The sequence below is a fragment of the Monodelphis domestica genome, chromosome 2 (genome assembly GCF_027887165.1).
Source record: "Monodelphis domestica isolate mMonDom1 chromosome 2, mMonDom1.pri, whole genome shotgun sequence".
In the NCBI taxonomy this organism is placed as follows: Eukaryota; Metazoa; Chordata; class Mammalia; order Didelphimorphia; family Didelphidae; genus Monodelphis; species Monodelphis domestica.
In genome coordinates, this window is record NC_077228.1 from 283862767 (window position 1) to 283882850 (window position 20084).

The 20084-nt window shown below is 39.4% G+C and overlaps 1 protein-coding gene across 3 annotated transcripts; it reads right to left on the bottom strand.

Annotated features, from left to right (window-relative positions):
* Positions 1–1794: 1794 nt before the first annotated feature.
* On the bottom strand, positions 1795–20080 carry MED20 (mediator complex subunit 20). 3 transcript variants are annotated; one of them, XM_001370527.3, is made up of 4 exons: positions 19887–20080; positions 18417–18571; positions 11640–11893; positions 1795–2591 (listed from the first exon to the last, which is right to left on the bottom strand). In XM_001370527.3, exons 1-4 carry the CDS (start codon positions 19898–19900, stop codon positions 2376–2378), a joined length of 639 nt encoding a protein of 212 aa, XP_001370564.1. In that variant the 5' UTR covers positions 19901–20080; the 3' UTR covers positions 1795–2375. The 3 variants fall into 3 exon arrangements, with proteins under 3 accessions (XP_001370564.1, XP_016286552.1, XP_016286553.1); XM_016431066.2 differs by having other exon boundaries at positions 18417–18591; positions 19887–20071; XM_016431067.2 differs by lacking the exon at positions 19887–20080 and having other exon boundaries at positions 18406–18543.
* Positions 20081–20084: the final 4 nt, after the last annotated feature.

Here is a 20084-nt window from a genome sequence, read left to right on the forward strand (position 1 = left end):
CGCCCATCACACAAAAGTATTCCATTTTCTGAGTGATTAAATCACAATGTGTCAGGGCCTCTTGCTCTTTATCTGTATAATGAGAAGGCTGAACTAGATAGAACTAGATGATCTCTAAGGTTCCCTTCCAGTTCTCTGTGATTCTGGGAGGTCACATGTCATTAAAATAAAGGTTCAAAACTGGTAGATACAAAAGGCAAAGAATTTTCACAAACAAGGTAATGGTAGAATTTTTCAGTTGAATCTCCATCACAAAAGGAGTTAAATTACCAACAGATAGTTAATGAAAACCTAAAATCAGCATCTAGTGCTTAGCTTTCATTTCTAGCCTAAAACAGTATGGCATTAGAGAGGTCATACCAACAGCCAGAAAGGAAAGGCTAAGGAAAAACTAGCCAAAGCAGGGCCTGGCATAGGGAGCTAGAAAGGGTATAAGAGAAAGATTACTAGACTGGAAGACCTCCCCCTCTCCCCCAAGTTCTCATGTAACTGTGTGCTTCCCCTCCCTGGGTTATTTCCTCTTCTGTAAAAATGAGTTGAAGTGAGTAATTTCTAAGGTCTCTTCCAGCTTTAACATTCAAAGAATCACAGTATCTCATGAGTTGGAAAGAAACTCAAGACACCATTTGGTCCAGCCCATACATGAGCTTCACAGGGATGCTATCCACATCCAGAGAAAGAACTATGGGAGTAGAAACAGAGAAGAAAAATAACTGCTTGATCACATGGGTCAATGGGGATATGACTGGAGATGTAGACTCTAAATGATTACCCTAGTGCAAATAATAATATGGAAATAGGCCTTGATCTTAGGTCTTTACACATGTAAAGCCCAGTAGAACTGAGCATTGGCTACAGGAGGGGGGGTGGGAGGAGGGGAGGGAAAGAACAAGAATCATGTAACCATGGGAAAATTTTCTTAATTAAATTAAAAAAAAAAAAAGAATATTCTTCATAGCACACCTGGCAAATGGTCATGAAGCCTCTGCTTAAGTCTTCCCTCATTAGATAGGAAATCCAAGTCAATCCATGTAGCCATTTCTATTTTCAGATAGTCTCTAATTGATTATTGGGAAATTTTTCCTTATATCAAACTGAAACATGTCTTTCTGCAACTGCCTTTCTACCTCTTGCTTCTAGTTTTATCCTCTAGGGTCAAAACAAGCTTAACCCATCTTTTACATGACAGCCCTTCAAACATTTGAAGACAGCTATGATATCCCCCACTAAGACCTGTCTTCTCTAGGCTAAATATTCTTGAGCTTTCTGCAGCACTGATTAAGGTATCCAGTCTGGTCTGGCCTGGGAATTAGTTGGGATCTTGGTAGTTTCCAAATTTCCCATGGCCTAACTCCAGATGAGAAAGGTATAAGACTATAGACTGGACTTGGACCATCCAGAGGTGATGAAGTGGGAGGAAAATCCCTTCAGTTACTTCCATGAACTCAAGACAAGATAAATTAGGAAGACAATTGGTTCTGAGCTAGTATTAGGGAGGCCAGATTAATAAAGCTATGATAAAGTGACTTGGGAAACTGCTCAGGTGTCCCTGTGTATCATCTCATATGTACACAAAGTCTATAAAGAAAAACTGCAAAATTGCAGCCAAGAACAAACACTCCTTGGGATAGTTTCCAAGCCCCAGAGGGGGAGAGCTAAAGCAAATCAGCAAATACCCCAGACAAGCCAATTTACCAGTCACTTCAACAAAACTCAGCAGAACACCATCAAGAATATTTTAAGGACACTGAGGACTCCCACACCCATTTCCATGACAGAAACCCAGTCATATCCTTAGACCAAAAGAATAAACTTTTATTACAGAATAATCAGAACATAAAAGTAGCCCATCCAAATGGGGAACAGGGCCAAGGCCATAGTGGCCTGAGAGAACAGGAGGCTGATGGCAGTTGCCAAGTCAAGGATACCACCCCCTGGCCTATCTTCCTGAAAGATGAGAGAAAAACTCGAACATCTCAATCATCCAGTTCTTTTCTCCCAAGAAGTCAAGAACCACAAGGCTCATCCTAAGACCACCGTACACAGGTGGGGGAAGGGTATCTGTGTGTGTGTGTGTGTGTGTGTGTGTGTGTGTGTGTGTGTGTGTGTGTGTGAGAGAGAGAGAGAGAGAGAGAGAGAGAGAGAGAGAGAGAGAGAGAGAGAGAGAGAGAGTGAGAGAGAGAGAGAGAGTGAGTGTGTTGGTGAGGGGAGTACAAAGCCCCACAGAATGAAGCCACAGTTTTGCATGTGCAGAGGAAGACAAGAAGCCTGGCCTTTATGTCCTGGGTTCCAGGGGTTGGGGGGCTGGGATGAAGCACCTTCATCTCCTGTGGAGTCACACTGGCAACGCCAATCATTCTGCAGCTCCCCACTCACTAACGGATACCAGCCACAGGCACCTGCTGCTGTTTTCGAATCTTGTTGAAGAGTTCCATATACTGGGCCATGGTGTCAGCAGGGCCATACACCCCGTCGTGTCTATTCCCAAACATTGCTGGTGCCCCTGGATTGTGGCTGCCCAGGAAACTCTGCAGGAACTCCAAGACCAGGTTCCAGCAATCACTAGCCACCACACATGGGCCATACTCCACCTAGGGGCCAAAAGGACATGATTTGAGAATAATTGTATTCAATCAAGTGCCTAGTACATGCAAACTCTAAGATCATGGGATTTAGAGCTTTAAAAGACCTTAAAGATCATCCAGTCAAACCCTTCATTAAACAGATAAGGAAACTGAGACTCAAAATTGAACTAGCTTGCCTAATGTCACAGAGTTGAGATTTGAACTCAGGTTCGCTTACACTTGAATTGACTCCATCCATCATGACTGCCTCTCTATATTAGGTATATAAACAAGATATGACACTGATCCTCCTCTTAAGCAGGTTACAATCTAATAGTAGGGGAAAGACAAGGACAAAAGTAAGTATGAGGATATTAAGTGCAAAAGATTGAAAAAATACCAAATTTTCAATCTCTCCTTATTCACTGGTTATTTCCCTGTTACTTACAATCATGCCCAGATCTTCACTGTCAAAAAAAGGCTACTAGCCAGTATCTCTCCTTTCTCTATTCCACAGCTGCACTCCAAAAAAAGCAATTTCTACTCATGGTGTCTAAATTCCCTCCTCTCACTTTTCAATTATTTACAATCTGGCTTCTCAACTTATAACTCAACTAAAAAGGTACTCTTCTAAGTCACCAACAATCTCTTAATTGTGAAATCTGATGACTTTGTCTCAATCCTCATCCCTTTGGACTTTTCTGAAGCATTTTACATTATTAACCTCCTTTTCCCTCTGGATACTCTCTTCTCTGGGTTTTTCTCTTAGTTCCTGTCCTACCTCCCTGAGTGCTTCCCAGGCTACCTCAAAAGGCTCTGTTCTTGATAAAGCTTTCCTTTTTATTCAATGTCCAACTGGTGATTGATTGAATCAGTTCTCATGGATTTAATCATTTTTACCAAATGATTCCTAAATCCATATATTCAAACCTGAGTTCCACTCTCACTCCCAACTGCCTACTGGAAATTTCCAAATGAATGCACATAGGCATCTCAAATGCAAAACACCCCAAACAGTACTATCTTTCCCCTAAAACCTGTCCTTTTCCTAAGTTACCAATTTTCATCAAGGATGAAAGCCATCTGAACAATCTATTAGGTTTGCAAACGAGAAGTCATTCTTAATTCTTTCTCCCTTGCCTCTCAAATCCAATCAGTTGTCATTATTGATTCTATCTCTGAAATATATCTCATCTTCAGTACCCTTTCTTCACTCACAGCAACCAACCTACTCTAGGGACCTATCATTTCTTGTCTGGACTATGGCAGTAAGTTCCTAATTTGACTCCCAGCCTCTTCTCTCCGCTCTCAATGTTATCAGAACCGCCACTCATTAAAGCACTTAGCACAGTGCCTGGTACACAGTAGTTGTTATATAAAAATTCCCTTCTCTTACCCATTCATAGATCAGATTTGAGCATCTCATTCTCTTGCTCAAGAATTCTCCAGGGCTCTCCTTTGGTACCAGGATAAAATATAAATTCTTCTAGCTTTTAAAACCCTATGCCACTTGGCATAGGCTTACTGAGCATTATTCTCCATATATTTCACACTCCAACTATACTGGCTGTTTGTTGTTCCCTACACACAAGATTCCATCTTCTATCTCTCAGACTTTGGGCAGACTTCCCTATGCCCAAAATGCTCCCCCCCCCTCAAATAATCTCCAGTCTCCTTCTAAGTTCAGCTTAATAGTTAAAAGCTTATTATTTTATCATAATATAATATTATGATACTATAAGGCTTCTTGTTATAATAAACCTAATTATATTATGTGCATAATATAAGGTCTTATTATTACTAAAGCCTTTACATCAGAAATTACTTTGTATATAGTTAATAGTAGTGGTAATGAGAGTAGTTATTAAAAGTAATAACATTTATATAGCACTTGAAAGCTTGCAGAGTACTATACAAAGATTATCTTTTTTGTGCTCACAACCCTAGGAGTTGATAGTATTATCTTCACTTTAATAGATGAAGAAACCAAGGCTGAGGAAGGTTTTAGAGATCTGCCCAGGGCCATATGACTTCTACCTGAATCAGGATTTGAAATCCAGTCTTCCTAATTCCAGGTGCAGGATTCTATCTACTATATCATCTAGCTGCCTTAAGTTAATTTTCATGGTATAAACTGTTTCCCCATCTTACATAGAATATGGGCTCCTTGAGAACTATTCTATTTTTGTATTTGTATCCCCAGTAATTAAAGCCCTGCCTAGAATGAAGGAGATACTCAATGAATATTTGCTGAGTGATAGTGAGTGATGAATAAAAGGAGAGATCCAGGCAAAGTGCTATGAGACATGCGAGGAGAGAGAGAATACTCCTAAATGAGCCATTGGGGAAAATGGTACCTAAGTTAGACTTCTAAGAAAGAAGCCTTCAATAGAAAGCACAAAACAAGATTAGAAAGGTAGGGGAAGGCCAGACTATGGGCAGCTTGGCCCACTTGGATCAGAAGTCTATATTTTATTGAGCAAGCTATGGGGAGGTCACTTGAAGTTTCTGAAAAGGGATGACCATTAGGAAGGTGATATTAAAGGTGATATTATATGCCTCCTCTATCCTCCCAGAGCATCTAGCACGTCAGGTACTCGGCAAATTTTTTTTTTTAAATACATTATTTTATTTGGTCATTTCCGAGCATTATTCATTGGAGACAAAGATCATTTTCTCCCCCTCCCCCCATCCCATAGCCGACGCCGATTCCACTGGGTATCACAAGTATTCTTGAATTGAACCCATTTCCATGTTGTTGGTATTTGCATTAGTGTTCATTTGGAGTCTCTTCTCAGTCATATCCCCTCAACCTCTGTAGTCAAGCAGTTGCTTTTCCTCAGTGTTTTTACTCCCAGTTTGTCCTCTGCTTGTGGATAGTGTTTTTTCTCCTAGATTCCTGCAGATTGTTCAGGATCACTGCATTGCCACTAATGGAGAAGTCCATTACGTTCGATTGTACCACAGTGTGTCAGTCTCTGTGTACAATGTTTTCCTGGTTCTGCTCCTTTTGCTCTGCATCACTTCCTGGAGGTTGTTCCAGTCTCCATGGAATTCCTCCACTTTATTATTCCTTTTAGCACAATAGTATTCCATCACCAACATATACCACAATTTGTTCAGCCATTAGTTGGCAAATTTTTTTGGGAAAACTGATACAAATAGTTCAGACGCTATTTTATACCTCCTCCCTCCATACAACCCTCCATGCTTCTTCTAATATAGGACTTTTTTTTCTGGACAATAAATCCTTTACTCCCTCTTAGGCCCAAGAAACCTCTGGTATGATCTAAGAAATAGATTATCTGCTAAGGTACTAAATAAAATCTCCTAAAACATCTACAACAATAAAGAACAGATGGGAGCACACATAGGTAGTTGTGAATCTACTTTTCTAAGGCACAAACAACCTTCTCAAAGTAAAACAAAATTCACTCTAAGTATGGATCCTAGTACACTCTTTCTCAACTAGCTTCATATTTGAGCAAGGATTTCAACACCGGAGGCAAACTCAGTTGAGTAGATAAGATGCAGGCAGTCTGAAGTTTGACCACTATGCTTAGATGAAGTAGACTGAATAGAGGATATGACGGTTAAGAAAGCTGAGGCTCTTGGAGGGCAACATGTCTGAAGGGGATAGTGGCAGGAAATAAGGTACTGAATTCACTGAGGAAAAGAATGACCTTGAGAAAACAGTGGATAGCAACAACAAGATTCTCAAGAGACCACAGCGAGTTTTAAAGGAAGAGAGAAGGTTGCTAAGTGATGGTGGGAGAGGAAGAGTCTAAAAGTGGCAATAGGGAACAAGGATTATACCAATCAAAAGTAATATTTCTTCCTGGCTCCATGTGGCTGGGGATATGAGAAAAGGAGCAGACAATCTTAAGAGAAGGTCCCAGGGAGAGTGATGTCTTCTAGAGAAAGCTATACTTTCAGTGAGCACCAAAAGATAGAAGGAATGTGAAAGGAAGAGATGTAGGTTGCAGGGAAATTTGTTAACAATTAACAAGAAATATATCATGGCATGGGAGATCAAGAGCAGATCTGAGTCCAAGTCTCACTTCTAATACATCCTGGCTACAGGATCTCAAGGAAGTCACTTTACCTTCGCTGCTCTAGACTAGAAATTACATGCCATATGAACTAGCAGAGGGAGCTCCTCATTAGGAGTTTTTGAATTGATGAAGACACAGGTTTGGTTCAAAAAAGAAAGAACAGAGGAGAGTTCCAGAGGGCTAGTGAAAGAGAAAGGAGAAAGGAGGACAAAGGGCTAGGGAAGGCCAAGGCTGAGTTTACTAAGAGGAACACAGGGAGGAAGCCCTGCCGTAGCCAGTGCTTCCTGACATCCTTCACAATGAATCCACAGGTTGAATACTGTATTAAGATACTGTGCATCCCTGATGGGTTTATACCCCAAAGAGATAATAAGGAAAAAGACTTGTACAAAAATATTTATAGCTGCACTCTTTGTGGTGGCAAAAAATTGGAAAATGAAGGGATGCCCTTCAATTGGGGAATGGCTGAACAAATTGTGGTATCTGTTGGTGATGGAATACTATTGTGCTAAAAGGAATAATGAACTGGAGGAATTCCATGTGAACTGGAACGACCTCCAGGAATTGATGCAGAGTGAAAGGAGCAGAGTAAGGAGAATATTGTACACAGAGATAGATACACTGTGGTACAATTGAATGTAATAGACTTCTCTACTAGCAACAATGCAATGATCCAGGACAATTCTGAGGGACTTACAAGAAAGAACACTATCCACATCCAAAGAACTGTAAGAGTAGAAACACAGAAGAAAAACAACTGCTTGATCACATGGTTTGATGGGGACATAGATTGTATATATTAGTAATATGGAAATAGGTCTTGATCAGTGACACGTGTAAAACCCAGTGAAATTGCTCAATGGCTACAGGAGAGGGGTGGGAGGAGGGGAAGGAAAGAACATGAATCATGTAACCATGCAAAAATATTTTAAATTAATTAAATACTTTAAAATCTGTTATTAAAAAAAGATACTGTGCACCCAAATAGAAGAAGGGTCCCACCATCTCCTGCCAATACAGAAATTCGACAGTGAGTTCATGCTTTACGTCTAAATACATATATGCTATACTATGATGTTAATTTTGAACTTTCACACTCCACATTGTCAATTTCTATCAAGTTGGAAAAGTCAAATTATTGAAAGTAATCATGTAGGAACAAAGTGGGAAGGTATCATATAGGTATCTGCGCTATACAGTTGGGTGTGTGTGGTTGAAAATGGTTGGACAGAAGAGGGAAGGAGAGTGTGAGGTTCATCTTTATCAAGTTCAAAGGTAAGTCACAGATGGAAAAAAGAATGGGGAAAATTGACCTATGGATTTTATGGATATGCAATATTGCATGTACTGTCAAAAATAGTTGATATGTTCATTAGTTTTGCTGAGCTACAGTTTTTTCCCTCTATCTTTTTTTATGAAGCAATTTTTCTTTATTTTAGTAGTGATCAAAGAATTAGCACACATATATAGACAACAAAAGCAACTAAAACTTTAGTTAAGATCCAGAAGTAGATTAAAAATTATCAAACAAAAGTAAATCTAAAATTAAAGCATAGGAAATATAGACTAGTCTTTAGTTTTAGAAACTTTTTTTATATTTATAAATTTCAAATAAGTATTAGACCATACTCTTTTTCAATATTTGTTTTAAGAACTGGCTTAACAGTGAATATTTAGAAATAAAGGTGATATGAAGTCAAAATGTCCAATAAAAATAAGACTTTTTTTGCATATATATATAACATATATATATAAAACACATATATATATAATTATTGGTTACCAAGAACTTTACATATACTATCTTATTTGATCTACACAGGATTCAGATCTTTACATCAGATTTCAAGTTTAATAAGATGGAGAAATTTAGAAGGCACCAACACAGCCCTAGAATATGCTTCTTTCTCTGACCAACCCCTCTCACATAAACACATAGAAGCCATGATGGCTATGACCATGCCCGTATCCAAAAGCATTTCCTACTCCTTTAGTAGCTTATAAACCTTGTACTATCCCCAACCTCCAAGTAGCTAGACCCAAGGTAAGCCAACCTCCATGCTCTCTCCCCAGTTCTACTTGCCCCAGGTACAAAAATTGGTAAATACATCTCTGACAAAAGAACTACGATAATGCAAATAATTGGGGATGTGGGAATTGTACCTTTGATTTAATTAGGAGAGGGAATTCCTGATGGGAATGCTTCTAATAAGAGTATAGCTGGGCACCTATTTTTGCAACATACAACTTAGCTGCTTGGGACACTGGGAGGATAAGTGATTTCCCGGGGCCACAAAACTTGTGTCAGAGATAAGGCTTGAAACCACGCCCACTTGACCGGAGCCAACTCTTTATCCACTTTTTCATGCTTCCTCTCACTTGCAAATATTACCCCTTCATTTACAGATAAAGCAAGAGGTTGACATAAATGTTGAAAGGTAACTGGATGTAAAGCTAAATGGGGGAGAGATAGAGGACTTTGTATTTAACCAGTAGTCATTTAGACTTAATGTAGTAGGTTAACAGGAAGCCAAAATAGCCTTGCAAATAGGGAAAAGGCATAATGAAAAACAGCCTTTTAGGAAAACTCTCAGGGTACCTAGGTGGTGCAGTAAAGTGTCAAGCTTGAAGTTAAGAAGAGTTTTCTTCCAGGATGCAAATTGGGTCTCGGACAGTTATTGGCTATGTGATACTGGCCAAGTCACTTAACCCTCAATTTCCTCATCTATAAAATGAGCTGGAGAAGGAAATGGCAAATCATTGTAGGATCTTTGCCAAGAAAACCCAAAGTGGGGTCACAAAGAGTAAGACATGACACAATCACATCTGGAGAAATCACTGAGTAATCCTTAGTTTGTTATTATAATAATACCAATGTTCCAGGTACTAAATGTTTTACAAATATAACTTCATTTGATCTATAACAACCCTGCAAAGTAGGTGCTTATTATTATTCCCATTTTACATTCGAGGAAAGTGAGGCAAATATAAGTGTCTTGTCCAAAGCCACACAGCTAATAATTGTCTGAGGTAGGATTTAAAGTTTTTGTTTTGTGTCCTTCTTGATCTGTCTCAAAATAAAATCTTACTAATAAATAATAAAATTATGAAAGGCAAACAAAACAAAAACACTCACAATATTTTAGACTAGCACAGTCCATCCCAGCTCAAGATGTGTGATATGATAATCCTGATAAGGTAACCCAGCTCTTTCCTGTTACCAAAATCAATATGCCCTTCACTGATGACCATATGCATCTATAGAGCATGATTTAAAGCCAGAGACATTAAGATTGTCTCTGGACATAAGATTTCTTTTTAAAAAGAAAAAGGCTTGAAGATTTCATTCTATAGTTTATTAAATCTTATCCATCCTTCAAGACCTAGCTCATATGACACTTTATTCATTGTACCTGACTTACCATGTATAAGTCAGTAGGGTTGTTGAGAAGTAAACATTCTGTAAACCTTAAACTGCTATAGAAATGAGTTATTATATACGGCCTTCTTTCCCCTAGATTCTCATTAATAACACTTCATTTTGCACCTAATATATTTATCATGTAATGTATATATTAAAGCTGTCTATGTAGCTGTCTTCTCCACCTCCTGGATTGTGAGCTCCATGAGGATAATAAAAGGTCTTATCTAAAATTTGTATTTTACTTGGTGTCTTACATAGTAGTTCTTAATACCATTTCTCAAAAGTTGCCTAATTACTTTTCTATAGGACGGTGATGGTAAACCTTTTAGAGACTGAGTGCCCAAACTGCAATCCTCAGGCAGCATGTGAGCTCCCTGCCTTACCCCAGACAGGGGAAGGAGGAAGAGCTCCCACTGTGCTACTGGGTAGAGGGGTGTGTCATTTGAGAAATGTTCTTAGGTGTGTGGAGAGGGAGAGAGAAGCAGCCTCCTCTAGCACATGTGCCATAGGTTCACCAACATGGCTACAGGATATCAAGAACAAATATGAACATCAGATATAACTAAAAAAGTAATCATTAAGGACAGCTCCTCTCTATACCTTCTTGTTTCAAATTCCCCCTTCCCTCCAACTAAGGACTAGCAACTATGCTTTCTACACTCAAAACAGCAACAGAGTTGTTAATCATCAGTAAATACAGAGGATTATTATGTCAGGTACTGATACAAAGTTTAGCTAAAACATGCTTCAAGTACTCATGGTACTTTTCTCATGTGTAAAATGGGAATAATAGTAGTGCCTACCTTATAGGGCTATAAGGACCAAATTGAATTAATATAGAAAGCACTATATAAATTGTTTGTTATCATCATCATTGGGTAATACAATTCCTTATTCACCTCCCAGATCTGTTCTTTCCTTCCCCTGAAAACTAATCTTTCTCTGGACTAATGAGGGCTAGGGAAACAGCTAATGAAGAATTGCTTCACATTCCACATTCATGGGAGGGAATAAGCCTGTCCTAGAACTGTGGTTCTATACAAATTATGAAAACTATGGATAATATAGATTGGTAACTTGTTTGATGAGCAATCCTTCAGTCACATAGCTAGCAATGGTCAGAGAGTAGGTAGAGTAGGTCATGTGCACCAAGTCTTCTTGATTTCAAGGCATGGCCTCTCTCTAGTATATCATACTGCCTCTCCCCCTATACCACATACCAAATTGCTGTTCTCAAGATACCTAGTGTTCCTCAGAATTATTGTCCTTAAGAGAACAGAAGCACATAAGTAACTGGGAAAACAATGGGACACAAAGTTAGCACACAAGTAGAATGGCAGATATAATTGAGAACAAAGTTCTAGTCTCCACTGCTACTTACACATTATATGTATGATATTAGCCAAGTTATTTCCTTTTTTGGTGCTTGCCAATATAATGAAGGGGTTGAACTAAATATTATCTAAAGTTCCTTAAAGCTCATTCTATTCTTACTTATTCTCATTTACAAGATTCAGTAATTTTCAGTATTCTTCGCTGGGCACTCCCACCCCACCCCCCAATAATATCCCTAATCCCATTTCCCCAAAGACTCACCTCCACAGAGATGCCTCTAGCACTGGGCCCCATGGTGACAGTGCCCACCTTCACCAGGAAGTCACAGTACTGATAGCGGGTGCCACGGGTCTCAATCTTGTTGGCCTTGGCATTTTGGAAAAAGCCTTTGAGTTTCACCATAAGCACATCAAAATTTGCATCAGCAATGAGGCAGGGGCCATTCTCAAAGAGGGCAAAGCAGCTTAGAGGGTATTCTGAGTTGTGCATCACATACATCAGCTTTCCAGCCTGGCCTAGAAAGGAGTAAAGACCCAATTCATTACCAAATCCAGAACAATATGGAATTCAAGGTATAAGGTGAGGAAGTTGGACAAAATAAGCCAGTAAGGTCCTTTCCAATGGTAATATTCTATGATGCTGGAAGAAGGATGCCATACTGCAGATGGTCTTGGCATTTATTCAGAAGCATCAGGACAAACCTATAGTATTTATATAGGGAAAGGGAGGGAAGAATGGAAAGGTGAAGAGGAAACAATCTTAGTCCTAAATATCACCCAGAGATGTCTAGCCAACTTTATATAGAGACCCTAGAGCAACATAAGTCTAAGAAAGGACCTGTCCTTGGGAAATGTCTTCACAAATAAGAAGCAAAAAGGTCAGATGCTAAGGTACAAGAAAACACGTCTGAGTTCCCAACCCAATTCAGTCACATTGAACCAACCAGTGTGAGCCTTGTCTATCTACAAAGAAGGGAAAGGGGAATATATAGCAAATCAAATGCAATCTACATCAAATGACTCCCTATAACTAGATTTCAGTCTTGTAACATATCCGTATAAATGTCATATTGCTTTCCAAAATCTTAGTATCAAAAGGATATAAGAGCATGTGATCACAGCCATATAGTTAGAAAGGAACTTGAAGATCATTTAATTAATTACCTCATTTTACAAATGAGAAAACTGATATTTAGGGACAGTAAGATACTAGCCTAAGAACACATAGGTAATAAGCATCAAGTTGAGATTTGAACCCAAGACCTCTGACTCCAGAGCTGATGTTCTTTCTACTATTCTATTGTTTTCTACATAGATATATTTATAATTTAAGTCTTGGGAATTTTCAGTATATTGCCAATTCCAGTAGAGACAAAGCTCTAGGAGGTTTTCTAAAGCCGGTAAAGATTTAAGCTAGGGTCCAATAAACAGACCAAGTCTGTTGTCTATGGAACAGACTAGCTGATTTGATAAAGAAAAGGTCAGGCCTCCCTTTACTGCCCTAAAAGAGGGCCTCTAAGTGATTAATTTGTGATAACATATATGTAGAAAGTGAAAGAAAAAAAAAGATAGAAGAGGAAAGAGGAGATCAGGTCAGGAGAACAGTGAAAAATACCTGCCAGAGACAGACTACACCCAATAAATGCTAGAAAGTATGTTTGTGGGTCAGCTAGATGGCTCAGAGGATAAAACACCTGGCTTGGAGCTAGAGGCACTGAATTGAAATCTCAGACACTTCCTAGCTATGTAATCCTAGGCAAGTCACTTATCCTGAGTGCCTAGTCCTTGTCCTTCTGTCTTAAGAGTTGTTACTAAGACATAAGGATTTTAAGAAAAGATGTGTATTATGAAAAAGAGAGAGCATATTTGCCAAATGGCTTGCAAATCTAATCAAAGGAGCTTTAAAACTAAAAAAGAGGGAGGAGGGGAAAGACTATCAAGTCAGATAGCATAAAAAGTAGCTACAAAGAAGGACAGCAGTCAAAAAAATTGATTTCAGAAAAGAAAAAATCCAAGTAAGGAGCAAGTAGCAAACCCCACAGCATTTAACATGCAGAAAGTTTTGTTTAAACCCAAAGGTTTGGATGCAGCTAAGTGGCTCAGTGGATTTAGAATCAGACCCAAACAGGAAGTTGTGGGTTCAAAACTGGCCTCAGATAATTACTAGCTGTGTAACCCATGACAAGTCACTTAACCTTCATTGCCTAGCCTTTACTACTCTTCTGCCTTGGAACCAATATACAGTATTGATTCTAAGACAGAGGGCATAGGTTTAAAAATAAACAAACAAATCAAAGTTTAGGGATAAAGAAGATCTAAGGACCCTAATGCAGGGAAGAAAATTTGCCCCTTGAAGGTTATCAGAAAGACTTGGTAGGATGAAACCCATTACTGGACTGTGGCTCTTGTTGAGTACAACATATTAAAAAGAAACAAGATAAGAAAAAGGAGGTGGGAGGAATGGAATAGCATCTTTTATTAAAAAAGGTATGTTTATATGATAAAATCCAAGAACAAGGAGAGAAGCCTGAAGGTGGGTATTTGGGTGAAGGTCAAAAGAGGGAGAAATATGTGATTTTTGTCACTGTGGCATACTACTACAAAAAAGAGGAAATAGATAAAGATCTTGGGAAATAGATCACAAGCTTCGTAGAGAGGCATTATATATATATATATGGAGAGAGAGAGAGAGTGAGTGATGGGATCTTAAAATTATCTAGACATCTACTAGAGTTCTTTTTCTCTGATGAAAATAGCAGCAGAGAACTTCTTGATTTGCTTTAGTGATAATTTCATTTTTAAAAATGTGAAGGACATAACATGGAAAAATCCTATTCTGGACTTTCCTAAAAGGAAAGAACTGATTGCTAAGGCAGAAAGGATATGAATCCCCAGAAGGAAGTGTAATTTTCTCCTTGAGTTTGTAGATAGAGATAGAGAGGAAGTGTTTGCATAGTCTGGCATACCCCACAGATTTGGGGAAAGCAGATTTCAAAGGATTTAGCAAAAAGATAGGTAGGATCTGATGGACAAAAATATTTCAGTGGAAGTCAGCCCAAGAGGAATAGTACATGCTCAAAAATGAAATTCTGGAGGCACAAAAGGAAGCAGTTCTAATGAAGAGGAAAAAATGGAATTTTTCTGAAGAGACTGATGTGAATACATAAGAAACTTACCACCTACCTTAGATTTTTAAAACATGGAAACAAGATAATTGGAAGACTGTAGGATAGTCCTGGAAAAATAGTTCCAGGAAAGCTAATATTCAAAATGAGCCAAGGCTGGTAAGGCAAACTAAGGACAGGCAAAAAAAGACTTGACAACTTGCAAGGCAGAGCTATTTACATCCTAAATGCTCTACTTAGAAAGGCATTCAATTCTCTAGTGAAGTTCCCAAATCTGTGTTTGGTCTCATGCTAATGAATATTTTTTAATCAAGGACTTGGATGAAGGCACATCAATTTTCAGATGAAGAAAACTGAGTGTGATAGCTAATCCAACAGATGATAGGCTCCAAAAGATTCTTCAAAGGGAAAGTATTGGAAGAAGCTAATAAGATGAATTTAAAAAAGGATAAATGTTGCATGATAATACATGTACAACCCAGATTTAATTGTTTCCCAGCTCTGGGAGAGAGGGGAGGAGGAGGGATCATATAACTTTGGAAAACTTATGTGGAATTAAATGTAATTGATAAAAAAAATGTTAAATAAAACATTAAAAAAGATAAATGCCAAGTCTTGCACTTGGATACAAAAAACCCCAATTCTATAAAGATAATATGGGGAGGCATATTTAAATAGCATTTTTTCTGAGGGAAAAAATATGAAGGAAGAGAAGGACCTGACAGATTGATGAACTACACTTGAGACATTTCTAAAGATGCTTTCAACTTTCCATGATTCTGTTCATCTCATGATGGCTAAGATATAAATCCCCAAAACTAATTCCTCAGCCCTTCAGTGCCCTGAGGCAGGAGGAGCAAGAAAAAGGGGGAATGGAAAAGTCCTTAAAATTCCTCTTTGTAAGTTGGTACTTAAGAATTAGCATTTAGGAAATTTAAAAAAATGCCTTTGTCCCAAAAGGCTGTACAGTCAGTCCAACATGGTCCTCAGCCCTCCTTGCAGTCTAGGGTCACAGAAGTCTTTTCCTCAAAGAACCAGATGTGTACAGTTTACATAGTCCATGACCTAAAGTGGCATCTTCATTACTTAGTGTTTTGCAATAGGTTTAATTTGTTATTAAGTTATATAGCAATAATTAGAAAACAGAGAGATAGATACACAGAGAAAGGATTCTTTCCTGTCCCATTATGCACAGTCGGGAAGATTTGCATGCTGGGAAGACTCTTGGGGTATTCTGGGATTTCTAACTGCCACATTGATCAGTTAAAGACAACTTGTTACTTGTTTTATATTTTATATATATTTATATTTTAAGGAGATTAATAATATTGAAATTTATATATTAGGATAAGGATAGATAAGAGAGATTTGGGTGTTAGGTAAAAAGTGATAGAATAGTTTAAGGAAGTTCACCTTTGGTGAACGAGAAGAAAATCCTTGCAGATCAGTTTGGTGGGATATATTTAGCAAATCTTAGATTTAGATTATGTGTTTTCCTATTGTAGCTTTACCTCCTTTTCCTTTCCCTGCCTCTCTTGAGAGAAATTAATAAGTATTGGATTATACTGTTTCCAGCAGCTTTATTCACCATCTACCACCAAGTGACCCTAACTGCTTAAGTCTATAATCAGCTATCTATCAAATAACTAGATCAATATCATTTATAACAGTAAGGAAGTGATGAGCCCCCCTCTCCCCCACAGGCAACATACTATTAAAAACTACTGGATGCTGAGAGGGAGAAGTTGGGGAGACTGAAGGGTTTTGGTAAATGGTAAGCTTGATGTCAAAGTATAATATGACAACCAAAAAGATTATTATGAACTCTGGCACAGCCTCTAGGAATGGGGAGGTAGGGGGCAGAGTTATAGTTATACTGTAGTCTCTCCTGTCACACCTCATCTAGAGGACCACATTTATTATCGGTTCCAGAGTCTGAGAAGGACATTGATAAACAGAACTCCAGAGGAGGGCAACCAGGATGGTGAAAGGCCCTAAGTCTATGTTATATCAAGATCAATTGAAGGAACTGAGAAGTTTAGCTCAGGAAAGAGAAGGGGAACAAAAAAGCTTCCTTCAAGTATCTGAAGAGCTCTCATGTGGATGATAAGCTTATTTTGTTTGATTCCAGAGTGTAGAATCAAGAATAATGGATGCAAATTACAAAGGCAAATATAGGTTTAATGCCAGAAAAACTCTCTAACAATTACAGCTGTCCTTTAAGTGGAATGGACTACTTCAAAAGAAGGATCTCCCCTTCAAGGGTTATCAAGCAGAGGCTAGACAACCATTTATAAGTTATGTTATTATAGGAATTCCTTTTATATGTAGACTATATGGCCACCGAAGCTCTTTTCAAATCTTAAATTCTATCATTCTGAAGAGAAAAACAGAAAAGGAAGGAGGAAAGAGAGGCTTTATGTTTTAATGACTGGCACTAGGAAGTCTTAGTTCAAAACCTGTCTCAGACACATTAGATGAGTTATCATAAACAAGTCTCTTACACTGTCAGTGCTGTAGGCAACTGTCTAAAACTACAAAATTATAGGGATTTACCAAACTATCAGTAGTAGGAGTTATCCATGATGATGAGGTCATAGGATTGAACCCCTCCCCAAAATTCATCATCTGATTATCAACTTTCTGGTGATGAGTCTCTCTGAAATTAGCTAAACTGGTCTTGGTATGATAGATACACTGTCCACCAACAGGTAGCTTGGTTGGACTTCCAAAGCTTGGTAGGTTATGTTACTAGTTATATTTGTCATGGTTGTTCATTTAAAATGTTCATTAAAAATTTAGAAAATATGAAATCAAGTATTTTCATAGTCAAGGCTTAGGAAAATGCTTAAAGCAAACAAAGGATACAGGCAATTTCAAAGACAAAACTGACAATTTTAGTTACATAAAATGTGAAAGTTTTTACCTGAACAAAATCAGTGTCACTGCAATAAGACGGTAAATCAGTAATTGGGGGAAATGTTACATTTTTTTAAACTCTCACTTTCTATTTTACTAACAACTCTAAGACAGAAGGGCAAATGTTAAGCAAACAGGAATAAGTGACTAGCCCAGGGTCACACAGCTAGGAAGTGTCTGGAGCCAGAGTTGAGCCCAGGTTGTCCTGACTCCAGGCCTGGCATTCTATCTACTGATAGATATCTACTGAGCCATCTAACTGCCCTGGAATTGTTACATTTAATATCTCTGGTATCAGTCTGATATCCAAGATATATAGGAATAAAGATATATGGCTGCTCCCAAGAGTCATTACCCAATGTTCAAGGATAAGAACAGATTTCAAAAGAATAGCAAACTATTGACCCTAAAGAAGATTGCTTCAAATGACTAATAAGAGAAATGCATATAAAAACAACTCTGAGGTTTCACATCATACCCAGAAAATTGGTCAAGATGACAAAAGATGGAAAGAGCAGATGTTAGTGATTAAGGAAAACAAAGATACCAATGTTGGTAGAATTGTGAGTTACTCTACAATTCTGAAAAACAATTTCTAACTGTCCACAAAGGGGATGGAGGATAATATCTCCATACCCTCTGGCCAGAGATCCTAGAGCTAAGCATATACCATAAGAAGGTCAAAAACAAAGTTTCATATGGAGAATATATTGAGATTGAGTGAAGGTACATTTTAGGCTTAGGAAGTGGCCAATATAGTAATAGAAAGAGTTTTAAGACAGGAAGTTTTATGCAAAAAAACAAACAAACAAACAAACCTGTGGAAAGATTTCTTCTTAGTCCTTAAATCTTTGACAGAAAAAAATTGTCAGGAGTTCAGAAATACTAAAGTAATCTTGAGTAGAAAATTATCTAAGACAGAAAGATGTCTAAGAACATGGCCAGCTACTAAGTCTGAGCAAAAGTTCCAGCTGTCCTACTTACCACACACTGACCTTGGCTGCCCATGGTAGAAGCTGCTGTGTGGTAGGTCTCACAGTCCACGCAGAATGTCCCCTGCTTCTCTGCCCCTAGCAGTTCCAACTTCCTGGTCAGGAGCTCCACGGTCTGCTGGACACTCTTACCCTCAGCCACAGGCATCTGGGACACACTAGAAGGATAGTGATGAGCCTTCAGGGTCCACAAAGATGTGAAAAAGCTCCCTGAAATTCTTATTCAGCAAAGGAAGCTGAAAGCCCCAGGTCCTATGCCAGCCGGAGTCCCACTCCTGCTAAGAGATGCCACTGCTCACAAGTGAGAAGGAACACTGACTATAAGAAGTTTGTATGTGGCATTGAGACAACTGAGAATTCTCCAGAGGGGAGAAAGGAAGAAAAAGAGATCCAAGGGATCAGGCTGAACAGATCAAAAGCAAACCCCCACATTCTCTCAATGCATTAGGTGGTCTTTGTTCCCTGCTTCTTGCCTAGGTCCCTGCACTCTCATATATCTTTCCCCTCACCATTCCAGGTCCCAAAAGGGAGATTACTTCTCAACTCTGGGGACAACTAGAGGGCAGAAATCAACTTGCAAGTGACAAAAATAACCCCAGAAGGGAGAGGACTATACAAGCTCTCAGGTGGGGAGCCAAAAGGCAGTGCCCTTAATAGATGTCTTTCCTCAGTCAACAAACATTTACTAAGCACTTTGGGTATGAGGCACTGTGCTAAGCACTGGGGATTCGAAGAAAAGATAGGGTTGACAAAGAACCCCATGGCCATAGATGAGGAAAGCAGACCATGAAAGCACTAAAATCTACATTTTCTCTTGCCATTTCTCCTCCCTTTTTAATATGCTGGGTTTTCCCAAGCCCCCCCCCCCCTCCCCAATAGCATACAGAAGTTGGCTTCTTCCTCTCAGTACCAGGGATAATGCTCCGCCCCTCGATCCAGGGAGGATGGTCATCCAAGCCTGGTAAGGCAGGAGGGCTAAAATCAGACCCTGCTCTCCTGGTTCAGTTCTACTGTATTGAGTCTCTGGCTGGAGACCGGACCTGGTTCCTCAGGGACCTCCACGATTCCCCTCCCGCCCGTCACCTTCTAGCAAAACGAAGAAATGGTTTAAATTATTTCTAATGTCTCCCAGCAGCTCTAAACCTTACAAATTGAAAAAGATTCTACAAAATCCACGCACAAACGCTCCCTGTCCCCCCAAGGCCTGCAGCGCCCAGGAACTGGGAGGAGTTAAGAGCTGGTAGGGGGAAGGGCCCAAAGCCAACCCGAGTCTGGGCATCCCGCAGTCATCCGCCCCGGGAACCAGCACCCCATCAAGGCCGTGGAGATAGAAAGTCTTGGGAGGGGGTCTCTTCGGGGACCCAGCGCCCTCCCTGTTCTCCCCTTTGGTCCGCTTCGGGTACCAAGGAACTTTGTAACTCCCCACCCCACAGAACCTCCCCTCCCCCTCCACGTGCCCATTAGCGGCCCTACCAAGTCACCCCCATGATGCTAGGCCGGACAAGACTGTGTATGTTCGAGGAATCCGACACGGCGGCCTCTCCGCTTCCCCGAAGGAAGCCCAGTTGCCAGGCCTTGAGTGGGAGGTGGAAGGAAGAACGGCTGAGGGAAGAGATGAAGGTGGGGTAAGGGAAGGGGATGGGGGGGGTGGAGAAAAGAATCAGGAAATGA

Bases quoted from the DNA above. Each gene is read 5' to 3' on its own strand.
- MED20 (XM_001370527.3), bottom strand. The intron at 11,894-18,416 runs GTCAGTGTGTGG...ACTCCTTTCTAG, and splicing joins TTCTACCATGGGCAGCCAAG to GCCAGGCTGGAAAGCTGATG. The intron at 2,592-11,639 runs GTGAGTCTTTGG...TTTGGCCCCTAG, and splicing joins CTAGAGGCATCTCTGTGGAG to GTGGAGTATGGCCCATGTGT.